At 46.1% G+C, this 16,229-nt stretch overlaps 2 protein-coding genes across 2 annotated transcripts in view; both read left to right on the forward strand.

Moving 5' to 3' along the window:
- Positions 1 to 462: 462 nt before the first annotated feature.
- Positions 463 to 8,493, forward strand: efs (embryonal Fyn-associated substrate). The gene is made up of 7 exons (XM_080023719.1): positions 463 to 582; positions 1,345 to 2,673; positions 3,178 to 3,294; positions 4,315 to 5,274; positions 6,217 to 6,282; positions 7,358 to 7,615; positions 8,309 to 8,493. Exons 1-7 carry the CDS (start codon positions 571 to 573, stop codon positions 8,489 to 8,491), a joined length of 2,925 nt encoding a protein of 974 aa, XP_079879845.1. The 5' UTR covers positions 463 to 570; the 3' UTR covers positions 8,492 to 8,493.
- A 2,638-nt stretch (positions 8,494 to 11,131) lies between these two features.
- acin1b (apoptotic chromatin condensation inducer 1b) overlaps positions 11,132 to 16,229 on the forward strand; it is a gene marked incomplete at its 3' end in the record, with an annotated part of 34,289 nt that continues 29,191 nt past the window's right edge. Inside the window, exons 1-4 of the mRNA XM_080023144.1 lie at positions 11,132 to 11,267; positions 13,002 to 13,067; positions 14,263 to 14,374; positions 15,223 to 15,296. Coding sequence (XP_079879270.1) covers positions 11,133 to 11,267; positions 13,002 to 13,067; positions 14,263 to 14,374; positions 15,223 to 15,296 — 387 coding nt within the window. The 5' untranslated portion in view covers position 11,132. The remainder of the gene's footprint in view (positions 11,268 to 13,001; positions 13,068 to 14,262; positions 14,375 to 15,222; positions 15,297 to 16,229) is intronic.

Consider the following 16,229-nt stretch of genomic DNA (forward strand, 5'->3'; position numbering starts at 1 on the left):
TGGTTCTACTCCAGCTGGGGCTCCCCGGCCGACTGATCTGCTGAGGTGGGTAACTCCAGTTGTCATGGGCTTTGTTTTTATTTTTAGGGGGCGGTGGGTGCTATTGGGCATTGGAGAGACGGCTTTAGGCCGCGGCTACACCGTGTAACCACCAGGGCTATTTGCGATTTAAACTGGATATGGGTCAAGTGGTCCACGCCAGCTAGCCCGTTTGTACCGTGATACGTTGTTGAGTTAGCAAGCCAAGCTAACGCGAGCGGTCGCTTTCAAGCGCTGCTTTCGCTGGGCGTGGATCGATCGATCGATCGATCGATAGAAAGCGCTCAATAAACCCAATGATCAATATATCGGGGCATAACCGTTTCGTCACACGGGCGGCAGATCTCGCAGCAGCCCGACGGAGATGTCTCGCCCGCAGCGGCAGCGGTGCGGCGGCAGCAAGTTTCTCCCCCATCGGAGGCGGTTCTGATCTCCATGGATGACCCCCTCGTCCCCCTCCACCTCCTCGACCTGCCAGGACTGTGACGCTTTTAGGAGATCCACCGCGTTGCCTTGAGACCCACCAGAAACATGTCCCTCTCGGTGAGTACCGTGACGGCTTCGGGTTCCATTCAGTGCGATCAGATATTGAGTTCAACTTTGTTCATTTATTTTTAATCTTCCTAAAATTGAAAATTTTAAAATTAAATTTGTTTTGTTTTGTCCTCGTTGAATATGTTTGAATATGTTTTTTAGCAGCTCTCCCCATTAGACCGGGGGTCCCACATGGCTGAATGGAGCACAGCTGTCCCCAGGGGGTTGGTTTAGAAAATGAAAGGGGGGCCTGACTCTCTGGCTTTGGGATCGCAATTAAACCCTAAACACCAAGGGACAGATGTGCCTCCTCTCCCCTCCCCCCTCTGGCTCTTTTCTCTCATTACCATTAAGCCCCCTTGTCCATTTGGTCATTGGTCAACCCCCTCCCTGATTTAGTAGCCCACTAAAAATGTGCATTTTGATTTACAGTTCGTGGTCATGTTTTGTGGCCCTCTTAACATACAGGATTTTGTCACCCACACCTTTATTTTATCAGTCACACTGATTTTAAATTAACTTAAACATTTCCATTCGCTCAATGTTGACAATCAGCCATTTTCCCCTCCTGACTTGGTGTTGCAGTGTCAATGTACTTGTTTGTTTGCAGCATAGAGGATAACACAGAAGCCTGTGTCAATCTAGACTATTCAACCCAATCAAGTCTTTATCCAGCCTGTGTGCACATTTGTGTATATGTTGGACTGTGTGAGGCTTTCTTATTTATTTGGATCTTTTTCATTTCCTAATGGTGCTTCTCGCCTCATCCAGACGGTGCTTGCGAAGGCGCTGTTTGACAACACGGCGGAAAGCCCGGAGGAGCTGGCCTTCCGGAAGGGTGACATCTTGATGGTTCTAGAGCAAGAGCAGAGTGGCAGCCCGGGATGGTGGCTCTGTTCACTGCACGGCAGACAGGGAATCGCCCCCGCCAACCGCCTCCGCCTCCTGCAGACGGCGCCGCCGCCGGGCTCCGACCTCCGCCGGGGCCCCAGTGAGGACTCTGTCTATCTGTCTCCCTGCCCCCCGCTCGCTCGGACGGCAGTGAGCGCGAGTGCTGAGGACATAGAGGGTGTGTACCGTGCGCCATCCAGCGCTGGTGAGGGACTATACCAGAGTCCGGCAGGGACTGCAGGCACACGGCCTGGGGAACTCCGTAGAGTAGAGGGTGGCCGCCCGCGGTCCCACTCCAGCTCCGGCACCCGGCCCAGACCCGACTGGGATGTCGGGTTGGCGGGGCGGCCGCGCTCTCCCTCCCTCAGAGGAAGGGGTACAGAGTCGGGGACCCTCTACCAGACTCCCACAACTCCAACACCCGCAGTTGTTGGAGCAAGACAGCAAGGAGGGCTCCTGGCCTCTGAGGCTGTATACCTCTCCCCAAGCGGAGTTCCCAGGGCAGCTGATGACTCTGAGGAAAACACCTACTTAGTCCCGAGAGAAACAGTGGCAGCAGGCCACTCTGACAGTTGCTATCTGGTACCGAGAGGTACACCGCTGGCCGGTGACGATGTGTACCAGACGCCAACAGGGGGCTCCACACAGTCAACGGCTGTCTGCTGCAGTGGTGCCGCCATAGTAAATGGGACACCCCTCACCCCCCAGCCCAAAGTGGGCCCAGAGACACTCGAGGTGTACCAGACCCCCACAGCTGTTGGATCAAGCCTTCACAAGACTCCAGTAGCAGCCTCGCCCTTGCTGGCCCACCAACAGCTGTCGTCGCCTGCCCAAGCGTCTCCCAGACCCCAGCTGAAAGGTCTCCCTGCCAACTCCGCTGTGGCTCGGAGCAAGCCCGGCCCGGCCTGTCACCGGGGTTCCCCGTTGCTGGTCCGAGCGGGGCAAGTCAGGGTCCCCGGATCGCCAAATTTTGCCCGCAAACCCCCTCCCCCAGCGCCACCAGTAAGAGGCGTTACCAGAAAAGAGATGCAACAAACAGCCCAATCACCAGCCCTTCAACCCGCTGTTAAGCACGTGTCGAAGGAGGGAGCTGGTCCCAGTGGAGCCCCTCAGGGGAGAGACGACTCCTTTAGAGGCCTGGAGAGGGAGAACAATGTGCAGAACAAAAAGGGGGAGAATACAGATTATGAGGATCCTGTGGATGACCAGGTAAGGGATGGTGTCCAATCCATAGCAGTTCCATTTTCTGTTGTAAGACCAAAACCCGGCTTGCTTTTAAATTGTATTTTTGCTTGAGATTCTTCATTTTTGTTTCTGGTTAAATTAAATGAATCTCTGTTCAGTTGCATGTATTTTAGGATGGCACACCACTCCATAAATACCTAATAATTAATTTGTAAGCAAATAACTATGGAAGGGAAATTGGTTTTAAAATAAAATAACAAGCATTGTTTTTTGAGCACTGTTATTGTTAGATGCTTATTGTAGGAGTGATTCCGCCAGTCACACCAAAAGTTTCCCAGGTGGTTTGGTTGCTCCGTTTTGGTTTTGATTTCTACTCAAACAAAACGCTGCAAAACACTGGTTTGGACCACGGAGTTTAGAAAACATATTTGACACCTCTCAGATTGACCCTTCATCTCATTTGCTGGAAGGTTTCCCAATGACTAATCTGACCGTTTTGCTGGCTGCGCTCATTGCTCCTCCTGGTAGGTGTACGACACCCCGCCCAGCGGCAGGTGGCAGCGTCCTGCCCCACCCGCGCTCGATGACGACGGCATTTACAACACCCCCCGTGCCGTACCCCCGCAGGCTGACCCGGCGTCAGAGGTAAATGCTGTACTCGCCGTCCATCCCCCCCCGGATGCATTCTGTGCTGTTTCCCCAACTCTGCCCTACGAGGAGAGTTCCTTATTGGTTCCGTTGTGTGTCGTCACCCACAGACGGCGACAATGAACTTGAGTGTGGGGATTGTGTAAAGTATTTCTGCGATTTAAGGTTCATGAAAGGGAAAGATCCTTCTCCCCCCCCCAGATTTGACAATTTATCGTCGACTATTATTAATATTAGATGATCGGAATAGTTGCCAGATTTTGGCAAGTTTGGAGAAGAAAAGTAGACGGATCTAGCCGCGAAGCTTGCTCATTAAGTAACGAAACACCCACGTCGACTCCCCTGGTGTTTTTCTGCGTGGGGTGGCTCCTTTGGTTTGTTTACATTACTCTGTTCATAGGGTTGGGGAAGTTTTAACGTTTAACGTCAGTTTCACTGTGGCGTCACCGTGATTAAACAAATCCAGACAGTGATCTATGATAAAAGATACATTGAAAATGCCCTGCCACCATTTCTCCACAAATTCCACTGTGTCTCTCTTCACCCCCCACCCGCCGGAGGGCAAGGCTGCACCTGTCTCTGTCTGCCGTGGAAGCCAGTCCGTCCAGTTGGAGCACTGCCGCCGCCGTTGCGGCGGCTGCTGCTGCTATTTTTCTCCCAGGCGTGCCCGTTTGTCAGGGTCCATGCCAGGGATTTACCACAGCGTCCCGCCTGGACTTCCCTGCATGCAACGGGAACGGCTGCCTTGAAGTCTTACCATGATGATACAACATTGTGCCAAGAGGAGAAGCAGAAAGATTTTACTTTTAAGTTTGGAGTATTAGTTTGTGTATTTATAGTTGTTAGAGGTTTTCCTGGAACCCTGTATTTGGTAGCTGTGCTTTAGACCGCCACTGGGCAGGGGTCACACACACACACACACACACACACACACACACACACACACACACACTAATGGTGCAAACATCAACACATTATTCTGAGCTCCGCTGTTTGCGTTTTGCTCCTCCCTTACAGGTCTATGACGTCCCCACCATAACTCTGAACATGTCCATCTCAGACGCTCAGCACAATGGCTCTGTGCTTTCCGTGGAGGAGGCGGACGATGATGTCTACAGCGTCCCTACCCTCCCTGGTCTGGGCCCGGGAGAGTCCACCTCCAGCCTCCCTGGGGAGGAGGGCTCCCTGGGGGGCCAGCTGTACGGCATCCCCGGTTCAGAGAAGCAAGTCTGTACTGGGGGCCACGTGGGGAACCCCTCGCAGCCCGACTGCGGCATCTACGACATGCCCGCTCTCACCGTAGACGTCCTGCCTCACTCATCCTCAGCCTCCTCCACCTCCACTCGCCGCCTCTCTGTCTCGAGCAACGGCTCCGGCGATGTCCAGTGGAGAGCTTCTCTCTCCGGTCTGGTCCAGTCGGTGCTCAGTGCGGCCTCGTGCCCCGCCCCGGCGTTATCCGCACGGGACCTGTCCACATCTCTAGCCGACATCCTGTCCACCTGGAAGGCGAGCCATTCCGGGGACCCTCCGCCCCCACTCCAGCAGGCCTGGGCCCGTCTCTCCGACCTCCTGCCCGCGCTGTCGGCTATCGGGAGCTCCCCGCCGACTGACGGCCTGCTGACGCTGGTGCAGCGGGTCCTCGAGGAAAGCACCCTCCTCCTGCAGGCGCAGGGGCGTCCCCGCCTGCCTTCCCAGGAGTCCCTGTCCCGCAGGCCGCTGCCAGCGCTCCCGCTCGCTGAGGGGAAGTCGACGGGGGTAGGGATGGGCTCGCGCAAAGGTAGCTGGATCCAGGAGAGACCGTTACCCCCGACCCCTCAGCCCTCGTTCCCCTTGCCTCCTGCCACCCAGTGCGTGACTCTGACATTGGGTCCCAGCGAGGGAGAGGAGGACCCCAGTAATGAGTACGCAGGGATCGGCCTGACCCCCACCCCTGCGCCCGTACCCACTGGGGACAGCGTGGGCTACGTCAAGCTGCAGGTCAGTCTGAGTGGAAACCGCTTTTGTGTGTCAGAAAAGCACCCACGCGGAACCACCTGGTTTTAGGGTGGGCTGCTTACTTTAAACTGGTATTTAAAGTTGAATTGGGGATTAATTCAAAATGTCACCAGTGTGGTGGTTTCAATTGTCGAAATAAAAGCATGTCTTGGACGGATGGGAAATGATGAAAGAGGTTTTTTTTTTGTTTTGTTTTTTTTAAGAGCGATGAAGAATTATCAAGACATTACAAATTCAGCAACGTATTGAACATATTTCTGAAGCAGCATATACTGTGTGTATATATTTTGTTGAAAGCGTTCTTTGTCATGAGCTTGATATCCACTTTATTTTCGCTCAAAAGTAGAGAAAGAAGTTATGATTGGTCTTATTGGGAGAGATTAATATTGTCGCTCTTCATTTCATGGGGAACGACCAAAATGAACAGCAGGTTGAGGTTGTAATCACAATTTATGGGTTTAATAGCTTCATTTGTTAAGCGGGGTTAGGGTTGGTTAATTCATGAATTAAGGGTCGTTCCAATTAAAATCAAACCTAGATCAACTCATCCCTGATCAGCTCTCAACTCTACACCCAGCCTTAATGTGTATTATCTCACTCCTGGCTGTGGCTTCAAGTAGATTTTATTCGAGGAAGTACATTTTCTTTTCCCCCCTCGCTGATTTATTATTCATAAAGGCTTCCTTTTGGGTACGTGCCTCCCGTGTATTTCCTGCCCTCTGTTTTTCTTGTCCTGTGCTACGTCCGTGCCGCTCTCCTCTCATCTCTGCTGTCGGCTTCCTCACCGTTAGTTTTCTTTCCACGGGTGGAATCTGCGCCGGGCGCTCTCTGCCTCGTCCGTAAACATACCTCCTTTTTATTTTTATTTAATTTATTTATTTTTATGTAAATTTAAGCTTTTTTTTTTTTCCCTGCTCACACCAGGGGAAACCAGAGCCGCCCCCCGACACACCAACCGAGAACGGGCAGACCATCACCGCAGAGCCCAGAGTAAGCGTGCGCGTGCGTGTGCGTGTGATACCCGAATGATCAATCAGAATTACTTTATTCCGCTGCATTTACATGTAGTCGGGATGTGTCGTAGTGATTATTGGTGCGTGTCAACAATTAGGACAATTAAGACAATTAGGATTTCAAAAACGAAACAAAAAAAAACAAGCCTAACAGTTTGAAGAAAAAAATTAAAATTTATAAGTAACAATAATAAAATATACAATGCGATCCTATGTACAGCATAGGTGATTGGTATGGGTATAAATTATAGTTATAAATAATTATATGTATTTACTAGGTTGTTAGTTTGTACAGTGTTACTGCACACGTATTATTGCAAGAGTGTTTACTCCCTCACAAGGCACTTCTGACTTACTAACGGTTTGCGAAGACATAAACGCTTGAGCCCATGCACACACACACGCGCTCACACACACACACACACACACACACACACATGCTACACAGATAAGTCATTAATTTGGTGCGTGCACGCATGCATTGTTTTGCTGGTGGCCAGTGAGTCATTACTCCGGCTTGCCAGATTGTTGGCGGTTCCGCTGCTCTTTGGCACCTCGACCAGTCTAAGCCTGTCTGAGTATTATCACACACTCCTCTCACACAAACACCCCTCTCCCCACCCCTACCCCCCTTGCTTGGGAACATCCAGCGTCAAATTTAAAGCCCAGATACAATCAAAACGGCAAGACAGCCATTATCTCATTTGGCTCCTTCGGTTGCCTAAGAATGAAGTCATTTTATGGATGGACGGATTTATTTATTTATTTATTTATTTGATTTCCTCGCTGAATTGTTTGTCTTGCGACCTTTTTTTTTCTTCTAATTCCCGTCTTCTGCAACTGACACCGAACAAGTGGTTGTTTGTGATTCACGGCAATCAACACGAGCCTTTCGGACAAAGTGGCGGCCAAGGAACACAATTGTGCCGACTTTTACTTTGCGTGTTGCGGTCTCTTTCTCCGTGCATCTGAAAGGAAAAAGCCCACGTGTGCCGCAGCTGCCCCCCGAAACCGCACTGAACCGGTCCCCTCTTTACCCTCTCTCCGCCCAGTTAACCCCTTCCCCGCCGCTGCCCGTGTCCCTCTCCCTGGAGGACTCGGAGCTGCTCTCCTTCTACTCCTCGCAGAGCTTGGCTCACCTCTCCTGCTTGGCCGACTCCATCGACGTGCTCTTCAGCAGCGTGCGGGGCAACCAGCCGCCCCGTGTCTTCGTCGCCAGGGGGAAGAGCCTCATCGTCACCGCCCACAAGCTGGTGTTCATCGGGGACACGCTCTCCCGCCTCTTGTCTTCCCCCGATCTCAGGACCAAGGTTAGGGCGGAGGGGCGAGGCCCATCGGACGTTGTTGTTTTTTTGGTTTTTTTTCACCGTGTCATTTATTTCGGGGTCTTTAGTTCGCTGGGACTAGTTACGGGGTTCCTGCCGGGTCTTTACCGAGCCCTTGGGGAGCTTGAAGTGCTTGGATTTCGTCCTCAGAGATGAAAGCGCTGGAATGCCTTGAAAATAGCCCCCCTTTGTGCCGAAGCGCTTGAAAACCTGTGATATTCCCCCTGTTTTTGTTATTCAAATTATAACATAATACAATTTTAGGTGATACTGGGAAAATGTCAAATTAATCCAGCATGGTTGGAAATAGAAATTTATAATAGTAGATGACAATAAGATGAATTATAGATATATAATATATACTATATATAAATTATAGACAATGAGATCAAGATTATATTGTATTTTAATTCATAAATATTAACTATGTTTTGCGTGAAGTCCTTGAAAATGGGAAAAATTTAGCTTAAAAAAAAAAAAAAAAAATGAAGTACTTCATAGGCCTTGAATTTCATTTTGTAATGCCAGAATGAACCCTGAATTAAGGGTTCCAGATAAGAGGCCATTCAGGCTTTGCATCGTGTACTGATAAGACTGTGATTCGAGATGAATTTGAACTAGAATCGGGGAAAACTCAACCCTCCTCTCCTCGCGGCTTGTCTGTCTCCAACCCTTCAGGTAACGACTTCGGGGGGGCGACTCTGCCAGGCCCTGAAGGCGGTCGTCGTGGCGACCAAGGGTGCCGCACAAAACTACCCGTCGGTCTCGGCGACGCAGGAAATGGTGGACCGCGTGGCCGAACTCTCCCAGCAGGCGGCCGGCTTCTCCGGTCTGCTGCAGCGGCTGGCCGAAATATCCTGATGATGCTTCATATCGTTTGTGTACAGCTTTGTTTACACTACACCCCCCCACTCTCCTTTAAAATGCCTTATTTGTGGTTAAATATGTTACATATGACCTTTTTCAATTGTGTTAGAGTTGAAGAAAGCAAAGAGGAATGGTGGAAGTCGTGGTTGGATATGCTGCGATTTTGACTGTGTCCGGTCCCTGTGACTGTGTGCTGTTTTGCCTTCATTTTGATACTGACGGCTGTGCGTTTTTTTACCAGGCACACTTATCCCTCTGTGTGTTGATAACTTATTGATTATATTTGAATCCTCTCAGTAATGTCGCATCTCCGCCAAATCTTTTAAATTTTGGCGGCTTTGCCATATATATATATATTTTTTTCCTTTTCACATATTATAGTCATTTCCCTACTTCTTCTATTTATTTACCCAACCCTCCCTCTGGGTTGAGGCTAATCAGCCAAATTCATGCTGTTGGCCCAAAATCCCGGAGTGGAATTTTGCTTTCTGAACCCGGATTTTCCACCTGTGTCTCATTTCACAACGATATCAAAGATCTGCACCTTGGTGTTTGCCAATTAATTGGTGAAAGGTTTTTTTTTTTTTTTTTTTTTTTTTTTTTTATTATTATAATTTTTTTTTATTATTATGGCATTCGTGAGGAATTAGGGATATATTGGAAGAAATTGGACATGATTTGAAGAGGGGAGTTTAAGTGCTTCCCCCCTTTTTTTTTTTTTTTTTTTTTTTGTCCATAGCTGTAACCTTGTTCAATTGCCGGGTAGAAATGACTCCTTTGTATTATGTTCTCACTTCGACCTCTCCACCGAGGCTATTGGCAGGAAACCAGTCTCAACCAAAACTGAGGACCCGGTTTGAGCTAGACTAATTACTTTAGGCAAGCAGGTAAGGATTCTTTCCCACGGCCTTACATCAGCAGCAGGTGAAAAACCCGTTCGCCAGGGTTACTTGTCTCCACCTGTCTTTCTACGATTCACATGCTTGCATTTCTCTTTCTCACTTGCCCAGTACTTCATAAAGACAGTTATTATTTTTAGGTTTAAGCTTTCCCCTCACTACTTCAACTGTCCAGTGGATGTCCCATTTCCCAGTCATTTTATATACCTTCAAAGAAGAATTGTGGGTAACAAACCTAACTGTGCAATAGACAAATTCTCTTGTCTGTTGAAAAACAATCATTTTTTTAAGTCCTTCAAATGCATTGAGATGGGGTACATTTTTATCTTTGGGTTGGTCAAACTACAGTGTTACCTTCAGTAAAAACGTGTGTTTTTGTATGTGATGCACCAGCTTTCCATCTGTCCATGACCACTTTTCCTCCCTGCCCACCCTCCACTTTCGGTCACCAGCCACAGTATGGGTCACTCCTATGCCAAAATAGTACGCAGCTGCGTTCGCTGTGCAGCTGTTGCGAATCCTAAAAATGGAAGCATAACGGATGTCAGTCTTGCTGTGTTATGGTGATTGTTCATACTACATGTCTAGATGATTGCCAAACCTTGATCCCTTCATGGCCATTCACCATGTCCCATTGTTTTTACGTGGAGTGCCACCTAGTGGAGGATCACAGTATTACCGAACAAGTACCCGTGGACACAGGCCCCTAAATATACTGTATATTATGCATCATTCATAATTAACCTATATATTTATTGCTAAACATTTTGTTCTTCCCTTGCTTTCGGATTTGCATGGCTTTAATTTCACATGTCATCACGTTTCGAACCAGGGACAATTTCACTCAGTGAATTAAATGTATTCAGAAGAGTGAGTAGTCTGCTTGTAAAGCTGTGGCTCCTGTACGATAATGCTTTTACACTACCGAGTCAGCTTTTATTCCCTGAGATTTATTCCCTGAGATTTCTCTCCCAAGAAGATAGGCCTCCGATGTATCTATATTATGAAAGTTCAACACTACATTGATGCCTGTATTGTATTTCCCATGTCATAAGCACAAATACATTTTTCAATTTAAAACTTATTGTATTATCATTTATTGCAGTGCCTGTCCATTTTAGTGTGCACCAGAAACATTGTGTTGGAACAACTTACTTAAATATTTGCATTTCAGGTCATGAGTTTACTGTAATTCTATATTGTGCAATAATTCTATATAATAATAACTTCCATTGTATGATTACCAACAAAACAAATTGGCACATCATTCATAATTGCCAATGTACAGTATAAGCCGACTGGCAATGTTTTATTTATTTTAAATAGAAGCAAAACGAAGAAGTACACAAACAGCTAGGGGTACAACATCACAGAGGGATCAGATTTTTTTTTTTATAAACATTCATCAAATTCATAGCCTTTTTGCCAGAGGAATAGAAAATTGTTTTAATAAAGACTAATATTAACGTAAAATGATTTTATTTTATTTTTTTATTTATGTAGAAAGAATTTCATCATAAGTAATGTAGAATTGAATACATTTGGTTCACTCGGCATAAGTTCCAAAAATAAATAAATAAATAAATATAGATTTAAAAAAGTAATACATTTTATTTATTTATTTATATATATATATATATAAAATTATTTTTTTCCGATCTTCTTCCGGAAAGTGCCGAGCTGTGACGTCACAGTAGAAGCCGCTTGTTGTGACTTGACGGAGCGGAGGGAGCAAAATGGCGGACGAGGATATTACGCTGGATGGAAAACCTTTACAATCGCTCAGAGTCGCGGACCTGAAAGCTGCTCTGGAGCAGAGAAAACTCTCCAAAAGCGGCCAGAAAAATGCGCTGATAAAGCGGCTGAAAGGGGTAAGTTTTCGGACGGGCTCGAGCGTCTGTCGAGTGCCGCCAAGTTTCGCGGGTCGGCGAGCGATGACGGCCGCCGTTAAGAGGCCGTGCAGCCGTTGAGGCCGCGGAGGCTCCGGAGCGGGAGCACGTTGATCCGCGAGCGCCCGTCACGCCAGAAAATGCGTTTATCTTTTGTTGGGTTTTTTTTTTTTTTTTGCGGTCGCCGTCTGACCCCCCCCGGGGGAACGGATCTTTGACGGGAGGGCCGGGCGAACTCGTAACTATGGGTGCACGTTGTTGCACACAGTTGAACTGTGCACCTGTCAAGTCGAGGCCTAGCGTGTACGCAGGCGCACCGTACACACTGTACCGTGCGACGGGGCTGACGGTCGTGCCCGCGCTCCGGCGGAGGAGGAGGAGGCGGCGGCGGCGGCGGCGGCGGGCGGACGCTCCGATCGGAGCGCGGGCACGACCGCGGGGGCGCCTCGTTAATGTCAACAGAGCTCACACGAGTGGACGGACGGACGGACGGACGGCGTCTGTGGCTACGGCGTTCACCCGCGGAGGGGCATCGCGCCCGAGCAGGAGGCAACAATAAGAAAAGAGGAACAAAACGGAAAATGTGTCAAGATGAACCGGAAAAATAGAGAAAGGACACAATGAACCTCTGTATCAACAGTCCGCACAAATCGCGCCACGTTTGCATACATATACGCAATCAAATCTATAGGGTGTTCTATATGTTTACACTGTGCATACATTCCCAGTTGGTTTCCTCCGGTTCACTCACTTGCCGTTTGTCTTTCGATCGGTGTCCTTTTAATATTCCCGTTAAATAAATAACGCGCTAACGTATTGCGAGTCGCATTCTTTCTGAGCGTCCATATCGCGCTGAAACGGCAAAGTGCCGAACGATAATCCAGTGCGGAAAGAATCTCGTCGGACGGGGCGGCAAGTTTACAAACTCGCGAAACATGGCGGCCTTCCGTGAAGCGTTCCCGTTCCCATGTGGATTAAACCGTCCCATTCGAAGGGTAACGGGAAACACAAAGATTCTTATCTTCATGGGATTGTACGCTAATTAAAACTTACCTAATGGATATTAATTACATTTCTGCCACGTCCGTTCCGTAAATTATACAGAATGCACCTTTACTGAATAATTGCGGCCATGTATTATATTATATCATTACTGTAATAACCAGACCAATGCCAAGGAAATAAATGTGTTGGCATCTGACCGCTCCCTCCAATTTGGTCAGACTTGTTTTTATTTCTTGCAATTTTCATTCATCAAAATATTCGACTTTTGTTTATTGTGAGGACTCTGCTTATTTCCCTTAATTCCTCAACTGACTTTGGTTGCCAACACAGTATTTCCTCACGTGTGCATTACCATAACAGGATAAAACCAGAAGTCCTTGAACATAGCATGGAAGACAGTCAATGATAATAACTCAGCAATGGTCATTGGGTTTATATTTCATATCCTCCTGTAATATTTTTTATACAGCAATGAAATGGATTCCATGTGGGAGAGAGCTATAATTACCTCCTCCGTACCCTTCTTTTTCAGGAGGCTTTTAGAGTCTAAATGAACCAAAATAGTTTGTTGCCTACCGAGGCAGAACATTGCGTATAGATGGATCTTAACCAGCAGGTGGATTTGCCAATGTTGGTATGACATCTGGATGTCTGTTGTTTAAGCTGAACATTAATTTTTTCCTAATTATTCTCTGGCCTATGTTCTTGCAGGCACTGATGTTGGAGAACCTGCAGAAATCCTCCTCTTCTCACATTGGGCTCCAGCCAAACTCGCAGGTTGGAATTTTTATCTTTTCTAGATAGATACAACACACACAAGCAAAAATTTGGAATTGCATTTGGGGTTAATTTCAATATTCACAGAATATTCAAATACTCTTCAACTAATCTAATGTGAGGAGGGGTCTATTGTTGTCGCTGGGGCCAATTGGCCCCAGGAGGACTTATTTACTTTCTTACTTGACATTTCACTGATCCCATGTGAGCTTGTTCTGTTTTTATATTTGTAGAGATATTTTGCAATCTTTCTTTCTCAATAAAATTGTTATTTTACAGTAATATTTAACATACAAACTCCTGTGGATATAATACCAATATTTAAATGGTAACATTACGAGTTTAATTCGTTCCGTGACAGAGCTCGCAATTCAATCTGCTTGTATAGCAAATAAATTTTCCCCATTGAAATGAATTGAAATGCCATTAATCCATTCCAGCCCCCCAAAAACCATCCCAATTTTTTTTTGTTACATGTTTTTAAATAAGAAAAATGTATTTATAAATAACAAATATTGTATAAAAACATAATAAAAGAGAATGTAAAGAAATGGACTAACGGAAGATGCTGACAGAGGTGGAGGCTGGAGGAGACAGGCGGAGGAGGTTGGAGGAGTTCGTTTCGTGCTTTTTCGGTCGCTTCCATTTGTTGGTACACTTTTGCTGAACTTAATTGCCACATTTTTTTTTTTCCACTTCACTTTCGCTTAACTTTAAAAAAATCGCCAGTTTCATCACACGTACACCTCGCTCATGTTTTTCTATGATTTCATGCTTTAATTCAATCGACATCATCCGCTTCTTCTTCTCAGCACTTACTTTCTTAGGACCCATGGTTAGAATTATTTTTTTTTTTGGCAAAATAACTGCACAAAACGCACAAATCGCAAGCACAAAACACAAAAGAGATGCTTCCACGGTCAGGTCAGCACGTAAGGTGAACGAGTAAGACGCGGGATGCTGGCTGGATTCGCTCGCCACGCCAACTAGCGGCGGCGTACCTGAAGCTCGCTCCTCATAACTCACAGTTTTGTTCGCCAATCAATACAAAAAATCGACAGAACGATGGCTCGTAACTCGGAAAACCCTTATGTTAGTACACTCGTAAAATCAAGGTACCACTGTATACGTTTTTGCATTTTTAGCTCCTAATACAAAGTACCTTTGGTTCTGTCCTGTGCTTATTGTGTGTTAGATAGGGGAGGAGATGAGCCAGAACAGCTTCATCAAGCAGTACCTGGCCAAGCAGCAGGAGCTCCTGTGTCAGAGGCTGGAAAGAGAGGCCCAACAGGCAGCGGAGGCCGATGGTACAACCTGCACACACAAAATGTGAAGACAGAATTTTCCACATGAACAACGACCCCTTGGCTTGATCGAGCAGAAGCTTTTTTTCTTTATTTCTTGCTCTTCTTGTGTTACACTTTCTGAGCAATCTCTTTGTTCAGCACATGCTCGGGCCTGATTTGTGCTCTCCCCACTTGTTTTACTTGAATAGTTTTATTGTCTGATGTCTCCTGGGTGTAAATGCTTTTGTTTTCTAAGCAGTATTAGCATTTGCATAGCTTAGCCCCATTACTTAATGTGCTATTAGCACATTCATGAGGCGCATCCACAACAAGACATGTACAATGCATTCAAACTGACACTGGGGTGGTAGTCTAGTGGTTTGTGAAGTGATCCTCTAACCTCAGGGTCTCTGGTTCAATTCCCCGGCGTAAAAAGTGTATGTTCTCCAATGATGATTTCGCCATGCTAATACTGATGCACCAGGTCCTCCCGGTGTGTGTGAGTCAAACTCACCTTCTCACTATCAAAGTGGGCTGAGGAGATCTAACATCAAAAACCATGTTTTTGAACATATTTTAACAAGGATACACTGGACACTACGTTGGCCAGCGTGTCCCACAACTTGAGTACAAGACACCTGCAAAAGTTTATTTACAGTGTTGCCATCAGCCGACAGTGTGCTCCAAGCAAGTGTTGTGGAGATATGTTGTAGTAAGACAGAGAAGCCATCAGTCCTTTTAATCGCGTACTAAACTACGCTGATTTCGAACACAGCACGAGGCTCTTTAATTTCAGGAAAATGTACCTTTGTTTGTAAACAAACGGATGTGTTCCATATGACTTTGACGCTCATGTTCCTCTTTGACAGAAAGCCCAGCTGCTCCGGACGACGACGAGGATCACCCAGAGGGAAATGACAGCTCCTCCTACTTCTCTGACAAGGTAACCTCCATCTTCACAAAGACCACACACAAACGCTGAATCAATGTGAACAAATTGTAGCCCAAGTGCAAACACAAATGTAACCATGACTCCAAAAAGTTAAATGTACAAATCCCAGATAATGATGATGATGATGATAATAATAATAATAATAATAATTCATAAAATAACACTCATCACTCAAAATAAGACCTTAATCACTCAACGAGACTTCTAAAATAATAATTAATATAAATTGATAATAATCTTATAATTTTAAGAATAAGTGTGCTCCGATTCAATAAAATATGATATTTTTTACAATATGTCCACTTGATTTGTCCACTTGAGAAGACAGAACAGAGACCGGCAGCTTGTGAGAATTGCCAGTAGACACCGGTACACACTCTATAAGAGGAGTTAACGTGATGGATCTGATTTGGATTGTGATATCAAAGTTAAAATAATAATGTTAAATGGAACATGATGCTGTGATATGATGAGTAGAATTAAGGAAAAAGTCAGATTAGGGAAGAACGTACAGAGCGTATGCGGAGGAGAAGAGACACATTTTCAGTGTGTTGAAAGGTTTGTCTCTTTTCAGTGATCCGGATGATCCTGCTCACTGAAAAGAGCCGACTCTTACGGCTCCAAATCATTTATTTTATCTATGAAATTGTATGAAATATTTGTAATATATTTATTCAACTACAAAAAAACAACAATATTTATATCGATTTAATGTGACTGGCCTCAAAGTTACTCATTGAAAAATGGATTGTTTTCTTTACAAATGGAATTGAATGGAATTGTGACCTTAAAATCGAATCGCGACACCCTTAATCGTGAGTATAAATAAATTAATTGTATTGAGTATTGCAATAAGAATACTGTTCTCCAGAGAATACTGTAAAGCAATACATTGCAAATGATTGCCTGATTGATTTCCAAATG

The sequence above is a fragment of the Zeus faber genome (genome assembly GCF_960531495.2).
Source record: "Zeus faber genome assembly, chromosome: 22".
Classification (NCBI taxonomy): Eukaryota; Metazoa; Chordata; class Actinopteri; order Zeiformes; family Zeidae; genus Zeus; species Zeus faber.

Coding starts and splice junctions, on each gene's coding strand:
- efs (XM_080023719.1), top strand. Junction 3,295..4,314: donor AGGCTGACCCGGCGTCAGAG/GTAAATGCTGTA, acceptor CCTCCCTTACAG/GTCTATGACGTCCCCACCAT. Junction 5,275..6,216: donor TGGGCTACGTCAAGCTGCAG/GTCAGTCTGAGT, acceptor TGCTCACACCAG/GGGAAACCAGAGCCGCCCCC.